The following is an 8,496-nucleotide window of genomic DNA, read 5'->3' as shown; positions in this document are numbered from 1 at the left end:
AAATAAAGATGGAAGAGATGTGTTTTTAGCCGATTCTTGAAGATGGCTAAGGACTCAGCTGCTTGGATTGAGTTGGAAAAGTGTGGTTAAATGTGTTAAATGAGTTGGAAATGTGTTTATTTTTAAATGTGAGTTATTTTTGTTGAATAAAGGTTTGATGTTTGTATAACTGAGCTAATAGTTTTGATAAATATATTATATGTTTCAAGAAAATACAGTATGTTTTAACAATTGGAAAAAATTGCATTACATGAGAAAAAAAGCAATAATAGAGTGACATGAGAGACCACAGAGTATACATTCAGTTGAGACTCAAGATATTCTTTAATGTGTGACGTGACATGTGGCGACCCATACTCGGAATTAGTGCTCTGCATTTACCCATCCAAAGTGCACACACACAGCAGTGAACAAACACACACCGTGAACACACACCCGGAGCAGTGGGCAGCCATTTATGCTGCGGCGCCCGGGGAGCAGTTGGGGGTTCGGTGCCTTGCTCAAGGGCACCTCAGTTGTGGTATTGAAGATGGAAGAGAGCGCTGTACATTCACTCCCCCCCACCTACAATCCCTGCCGGTACGAGCAACCTTTGGGTTATGAGTCCGACTCTCTAACCATTAGGCCACGACTTCCCGTTTACATAACGTAATTTGAGTTTCAAGGGTTTATTAATCAAATGCACATCAAGCAGCATGTAAGAATAATCACTGGCAATTGAATATACTTTCCACAGGAGTCCTAGAGAAAACAAACTAAGGTAACAAAAGGTTATTAATGGAATGTTTGCAAAACATCAGCAAATAAAAACCGTCATTCTGACACGCTTTGATTTTTAGTTTTGGAAAACAAGTATCTTGTTTTAATTTTTCATAGTTCTGTCCTTCTGCTCAGGTTCAGTGCAGTCCCTTGATTTGGACACCAGGTGGGAGATAATGTCAGGATCCTTTTACTTATGTCAAATTTTGTTTATGATTTTCCGTGTCAGGATTCTGGCATCCATGTTGTGGCTTGTGTTTGTTCTTGATCTAGACCAGATATCAGGATCCTGCCAGTTCGGTCTGGTTTGGGTTCTCTGTGTTAGAATCCTATAGCTTCATGATATCTACCTTGTTGTGTTCTAGTTTTGCTCTACCATGGGCCATTTCCAGTTTTTGTTTTCAGTTCATTTGGCTGTAGTCTGGGCCCTGTTGTGTTTTTGCCTGAACAATTTCAGTTTTTTTTTTCCCTTTTATTAATAAAGAGTTTGAGTTCAGACAGCCTGTGCTTGGGTTCTGTTATCAATCAGCACAGTGTGCATAAAATTAATGTTCAGATTCCATTACTTACATTTGGTTTTTGACTAGATGTATTGATGCAGTCTACAACTGCAATAAGTGATGTCGATGTAGCTAGACCTGACCTTCTGATGACACCTGAGTTTATGTCCATGATATCTGGTAACCCACAATGAATAATGAGCTGAAATACCTTCCCTGACCCTGTAGGACTTCACACTACTAGGCAGGAGTTAATCCGATAACAGGCTATTATGCAATTAGTTGGCTATTGTCAATAGCGTGACTGGCCAAGATATTTAACGTCATGTAGCTATATTTAATATTTGAAAAAAGAGGCTCTAAAACCACAGGTGTATGTAAGTGTGTGTTTCATCTCTGAAGTGTCCTTTAATCTACGATTATCGCCATAGTTTCACTATTGTTCAGTCAGAGGTTGTTGTCCTGATGCACTGTCCTTGTTTCAACTTTCTCTCTTTATACATCCTCCGCACCATCTTTGATCAGGGCAATGACCATTATGTCATCCACAAACTTCTTCAATGACTTTAGTTTTGTAACACAATTATATGTGCATAAGGAAAACAGAAGTGGGCCAAACACAGAGCCTTGGGGGGCTCCATTGTTGGGTGAGCCTCAATAGAGTGTATTCAATTAAAAAGGAATAATTACTGGCTGACATGATGCTGGATTTACATTCTTGGTTCTGAAAGAACATTACAATCAACCAATTAAATTTTTAGGAACATAGAAAGAAGCTTGGATTAAGAGCTTGAAAATTCTGGACAGGTTATATTCTGGACTGGACTGGATTCGTATGAAAGAAGAAAGTCATATACACCTAGGATGCCTTGAGGGTGAGTAATTCATGGGCCAATTTAAATTTTTGGGTGAACTAACCCTTTAATATCACAACAGATCATCAAAATTCACTTTTTTTCAAACATTTCAGCATATTTTCAAATATGTTAGTACAATAAACTATAGTAATTGCTGTTAGAGATTTTAGTCAGAATAAAACAATACTGAAAAATCCCAATTACTTTTTTTTTTTTTTTTTACCTGGTGATCACAACTGGATAGCTTATTCGTACAAATTTCTGCGAGCATTTGCAATATGCAAACATGGAGAAGGATAGACTGGAAGACCTGTTGCGGATCAAAGAGGTAGACGTGGATCCAGCTAAACAGGTAGGCATGGGCCTCAACAAAGAAGTGGTCATCAGAGGAACATAGGCAGAAGACAGCGTACTGTTATTTTAAATGAAGTCCAGGCCATATTTTAGCCTGGACAACTTGGGGGAATCATCTCAATGTGTGCAACTATATGTGAAGACAGTGTGGTAGTCTGTAGACCATTTCTTGGATGCAGCACTGAACACCCGATAGCTTTTCTGGAAGAATTTGAACAGGCCTGTCACAGTGAAGACATCAGTTATGTTATTGTGTGGGAAAATCAACCATTTTGGAGTGGTTTCAGGCTTATCCTTGGTTCATGTTCCTATATCTCCCACCATATTCCCCTTTCCTCAACCCAAACTCTTTGCTGCTTGGAGGTGAAAGGTGTACGATCACCATCCCCATAAGCATGCCACGCCATGCAATGACATAACTGCACAGCAATGTCAAGCCTGGACCCATCATGCCAGAAGGTTTTTATCATGGTGCTTGAACAAAGAAGATATTCACTGTGATCTTGATGAATGTATGGCCAAATGTGTAGGACAGGCTTGATGTCAATTCATTTGATATTCCCTATTTAGAGTAAAGTGTTTAAATTTATTGTTTGACAATGCAACCACTGTATTGTAGAAATACTGTAAAATAAAATATTTTCCTGTATACTTTTTATGTGTTCTTTCAACATAATTTACAACATTTAATAAATATGTTTTATTATGGCTTTTGTATGTGCAATCTCTATTCTGATATGACTGTGTCTACAGCAACAGGTAATTTCAAGCGATTTTTGCCAAACATGTTGATATTTGAGAGCACCAAAACAAACACGCCCATACCCCAACAGGAACTCCCCCCTATTTTGATAACTCCGCCCCACACGTTCGTACACAACCCTGGCAACAACTATGGCAAAATCTGCTATGACTGCCGGCCGCAGCATATTCAAGCAAAAGCCAACACAGAAAAGTTTGAAAAACTCGCCTATCAAGAAGAAACAAAGCAACCTCGGCCGTCCGATTCCCTTCCGCTCCTTGAGTTTCTCCACCGCTGGAAAGCTGCTCCAATATTTACGCGGGTACTACCTCTTGCCTGATCGTAACCCTTCTTTCTAATGTTTTATTCCTCTGAAATTTTCCTCTTTTTTTATCTGCCGTCTCTCTCTATCTATAGTCGATGCTAATATCCGTCCTGTGCACTCACTGAGCGCTCTCTTCTTCCTATCATTACTAGACACGCCCCTTGCTGCTTATTGGCTGCAAGTGTGTTTTGGGACTCGGTCCGACACTGTGGTCAAAAGCAGTGGAGGACGAAGTACACAAATCAAGTACTTGAGTAAAAGTACAGATCCGTATTATAAAATATTACTCCAGTACTCCGTTTTCAATTTTACTCGAGTGAAAGTACGAAAGTACTTGATTAAAGTACTCAGTTTTCAATTTTACTCGAGTGAAAGTACAAAAGTACTTGATTTTTTATGTACTTAATGGTTAAGTAAAAAGTACTGATAGATTAATATTTATTTTGCAGTTTTATATAGGCTACTTTTATCATTTAATTTTATATTAGCATATATTTTTTTATAATCCTACTGCTCAAAATACTTGGGATTTTCCCAAAATAACCAATAAGGAAATAATGAATGTAATAAGGAAAATATAATTAGATTTTCATGATTTTTTTCTTCTCAAACCTTGAATGTGGTGAAAAAACACCCCTGGCCAAATGCCCCCAGAGGGCATCACCTTCATTTAAAAATAAGTAGTAACGATATGTTTTATGAAATGTAGTGGAGTAAAAAGTACAATCTTACGCTTTGGAATGTAGTGGAGTAAAAGTAAATGTTACTCAAAATAAAACTACTCCAGTAAAGTACAGATACTTGAAAAATGTACTTAAGTACAGTAACGAAGTTAAACTACTTCGTTACTGTCCACCACTGGTCAAAAGCGTTTTTCAAAAATCGCTTAGTGCACCTTTAATATGTATGTATTTCAATATGTTACGACCACAATCTCTTTGCAAAGCAGTTCAGCAGTATACAGACCAATAGATCAGATTGAAGAATATAAAGGCCCCTGGGAAGATCATGCGAGAGTAGGCATCAATGACATGAGTGTTTTGGATGATACGGAGGCCTCGAAGGGTCTTCCTCTTGGCTCCTGTGGCCTCATTTGCCAAAGACAGGCACACCACCATGTGGTCCTGTTTATCTGCAGCCTCTTCAGCGGAGCCAGGGGCCTGGGTATATCCTGCCAGGCTATTGGCATCAGGCTTACTGCACGCTTCATCCAGAATCATAGTCCTTGCGTGGGATATGTCACATGTGCAGGGTAAAGGCTAAAATGGAAAAACACAAACACTTCCGTATCCATTTAGAGAACTTTTAACTTGCCTCCATTTTGTGAATATTACCTTTACATGCATTACAAACTTAAAATATTGGCTTCACAAAATCCTCCTAAAAACTTTACGTCATAGGGAAGTAAGGAAATTTCAACATTCACAGGGGCTAGTCTGTGATTTTATTGCCGCCCAAATCCAGAATGTTGGTGTTTTTCTCCTACGTACCACCCATGTAAAAATTCCCCAAAACACCAAGGCCATGTTAACAGCTATCTATTAATTCACAAGTATGTATAAATCCAAAAGTTATTTTGCAATTATTGTTTGACCACTGCCAAGCACCATACTGTGCTTCACAGTAACGTGGATGCATTTTAAAAATAGACTTTTATTTCTGAAATGCTGGAGTCCGTTTACAAGAATAATAGCCCGTTACATTACTGTTCAAATACAGCTGTTAAATTGTAAAACCTTTTTATAAATTAGGGTTTGTGTGACTGATTATTTTACTACTCTAAGTAGCCAGGTCAAATGTTACCTTACATATTTAAAGAGGACATATTTCTGATAATTTCCACATTTTTAAAATTGCATCCATATTTTGAAGGTATAAATCTAATTTAAACCACAGTGTGCCAATTTTCCCATTAATAAATGTAAATTTGTTAGACACCTTATAAAAACAATAGCTTAAATACCACAAACTGTACAAAAACTGTATGTTTTGTCAAGCTCACATAATGAAGGTGCATAAAGGCAAGTGATAGTGAAAATGACTGTTAGCAAAAAAAGGAGATTATTCGAATGTACTTGAAAATCAGTTGTGCATTTACCTTCTCCTTTGATTTGCGATCTGTCCCATCATGCACTGTGGTCAGGTAGTTTATGGCAGCATACTCAAGTACCGATAAAAAGACAAAGACGAAGCTGACCCACAGGTAAATGTCCACGGCTTTGATGTAGGAGACTCTGGGCATGGAGGCGTTCACTCCAGTGATGATGGTGGACATGGTGAGCACCGTCGTGATGCCTACAAGAAATGACAGTGAAATTTTGCTAAGAATACTGTAAGGGTTTTGACGGTTGTTGTTTTTTTTTGTCTCTATTTCATCTTCCCACCAACTACGCACTAGTGTAACACAGGGCAGAAACAAACAAAAAAAAGTTTTGTATTTTAATCCAATTTTGTGTAAAATGTCTTAAAAACATTACTTTTTGATTGGACTGCTAAGGGTACGTTTACACAACACTGATGTACTAAAAACAGAAAAGGTTTTCCGTTGCATTTTTGAAAGGTTTTGCATACAGACGACAATGTTGTTAAAACAATCCCCATTCACACAGATCCTTGAAAAAAAACGCTATACTATACATTCCAGGCCAGTGGTTAGCGATGTCACTTTGTAAAGAAACACTTTACAATAGTAATAGTATTAGCATGATGTCACCATTTTCACACATGCACATTTTTGTAGTTTACATGGAGACGTTAACAGAAAGCAATTTTTAAAAGTTTGCATTTTCAGGCTCCCAAAACACAGTTGTTATGTAAATGAATAGCTAAAACACATAATTCTTTCCCGGTTTTAATTGAAAATGGTGTCATATAAGTACCCCCAAAGTGTTAATAAAGAGATTTTATAAGTGTTAAGAAAGAGAACTGTTGGCCTGTATCCCTAAATGTTCAATAGTGTTTAAGTATTTTCTGTTTTTTAAATGCACTGGGTCTTTCTTTCCTTTCTTTCTTTAATATGTGCACAGCAGTGACGCAAGTTACATAATCAGATTACTTTTACAAGTAGGGTAGAGTGGAGGAAAACGCCCCCTATTGTTTTTTCCCAAAATAACCACTAGGTCAAGATACATTTTTGTTGTAACTATGGACTACACTGACAAGAGTGATGTATAAGTATTCACCATGAAGCTTACACTGGTGATGTACCTGAGAAGTAAGTGATCGAATTTTCAGCAGAAAGAAAAAGTGTTTTAAAGCTTGTTGTTTTGTAGAACATCACAGTTACAGTATATATTATATGAGAATAGTAAGGCCTGAAGATAGGTAGTATGTGTTATTTAAGAAAAAATATAATTATATTTTCAGAATGACATAATGTTTTGTTTTTTTTTTCAAACATAGTCTGTGGGGTAAAACGCCCCCAGGGTGCATGGCTTAATTACTGTAGTTACTCTGTTCTGAACATCAAATCCTTTGTTTTTTCCATCAAATGTATTCTAACTAGTTGGTTGAATAAAAATATTTCGACTTTATATTTAAAAATTACCTTAAGTTAGCATCAGGTAGCTAGTTAGCTAGTAATTCATAATTAATTATTTATAATATTCTTTTTAATTTAAAGCTAAAACTGCCTGTACTCTGATTTTGCTGTAAATGTATAAAGCAAATTGCTTTATCAGACTGGGGGCATTTTACGTCACCTGTGGGGCAAAACGCCCCCTTGGTACTAATTTAATTTTTGACATGAAAACTCATGACATTTTTCCTATGTGTTTATAATTTATGTCATTGTCACTAAAATATGATAATTTATCTGGACACATTTAACTTTTTTTTCACAGAAAAAAATCCACAGTCCTTAAAGGGGGGTGTTTTCACAACTCTACCCTAATTAGTAAAGTAACACATTACTTTTAAATTTACTAGAAAATATCTGTGTTACTTTTTCAAATAAGGAACACAAGTTACTTTGTTTTCCCATTTATTGACTGAGAGCTCTCCTGTTCATGTTGAGAGAAATTGGGAGTAAGTGCAGCAGCACTTTCTTCAGGTTGAGGCTTATTAATTTCACTTTTGGTGTGAAAGTGTCTTTACAGTTTCCAAAAACATAACTTTTTTTTTTGTTCTTAAAAATAAGCAAGTCCAGTTCAGGTGACAAAGAGTAACACAAAAGTAACATAATGCATTACTTTCCATAAAAATTAACTTTGACTTTTTCCCCAACACTGGTGCACTGCAGAATTTTTAATTGTAGTGGCAATTGATTTAACTTACAATGGCTGTAACAGGTATTGATGCAATGGCAATCTATTGCAGTTATTTATCAGACCTGTTCCTTGTTTTGTGTGTGTTTTGCTCCCCATGTGCCTTCCTTGCCCTTATTTGGTCCTTCCGGTTCCTGTCCCCATTTAGTTCTATTTGTTCCAGGTGTTCCTTGTTATTAGTTATCCTCCTCACCTGTCTGCCCCTCATTATCTGCCCTATTTGAGTCCTAGCCCGTTCTGTTCTTCTTTGTCCGGAATTGTATATGTCTACCCTTGCTACGTGTGTTTTCCTTGTTCCCTGGATGTGATTAAAACCTATATGTTTGAATTCCACTCCTCGTCTCCTCGCTCCTTCATCTCCGTGCTCCTCACAGTAGCGAAACGTGACAGAATTCCAGACCAAAACAGAAAAGTAAGTAGTGCCCCTTCTCCCGTGTTTTTGTTTTATAAGTCTTTTGTTTTCCATTTTGTTTCTCCCCGCCAACATGGAGGAACGACCGACGTTCATCGCCTCACCCGCTCACCTACGCGAGGGCATTTGTACCGCTCGCCCTCGCCACTCCCTGTTCTGGCTTGGGATCACATACCATTGCCCCGCGGAACTCCCAGACACCACCAACCTCGACTGGAATGAGGCGGTCATCCGGTGTCTGGAGAGCCTCCGATCCGGAGCCCCCCCCCCGGCCGGCCGCTC

General features: G+C 37.9%; 2 protein-coding genes across 3 annotated transcripts in view; both read right to left on the bottom strand.

Annotated features, from left to right (window-relative positions):
- The window catches only part of LOC107680312 (gamma-aminobutyric acid receptor subunit rho-1-like), a 43,602-nt gene that overhangs the window by 16,436 nt on the left and 18,670 nt on the right, over positions 1–8,496 (bottom strand). The gene's annotated exons all lie outside the window — the stretch shown is intronic.
- Positions 4,426–8,496, bottom strand: part of LOC107680313 (gamma-aminobutyric acid receptor subunit rho-2-like) — an 8,227-nt gene continuing 4,156 nt past the window's right edge. The window contains exons 4-5 of one of the 2 annotated variants that reach the window (XM_016476161.1): positions 5,636–5,832; positions 4,426–4,796 (exon numbers count right to left, since the gene is read on the bottom strand). In XM_016476161.1, the coding sequence (XP_016331647.1) occupies positions 4,488–4,796; positions 5,636–5,832 (506 nt within the window). In that variant the 3' untranslated portion in view covers positions 4,426–4,487. The remainder of the gene's footprint in view (positions 4,797–5,635; positions 5,833–8,496) is intronic. The other variant, XR_001633138.1, reaches the window with a different exon arrangement.

This window comes from Sinocyclocheilus anshuiensis, unplaced genomic scaffold (genome assembly GCF_001515605.1).
Source record: "Sinocyclocheilus anshuiensis isolate Anshui unplaced genomic scaffold, SAMN03320099.WGS_v1.1 scaffold1161, whole genome shotgun sequence".
Taxonomy (NCBI): domain Eukaryota; kingdom Metazoa; phylum Chordata; class Actinopteri; order Cypriniformes; family Cyprinidae; genus Sinocyclocheilus; species Sinocyclocheilus anshuiensis.
The sequence above is the reverse complement of the archived record's forward strand: the minus strand, read 5'-3'. Positions and strand labels throughout refer to the sequence as shown.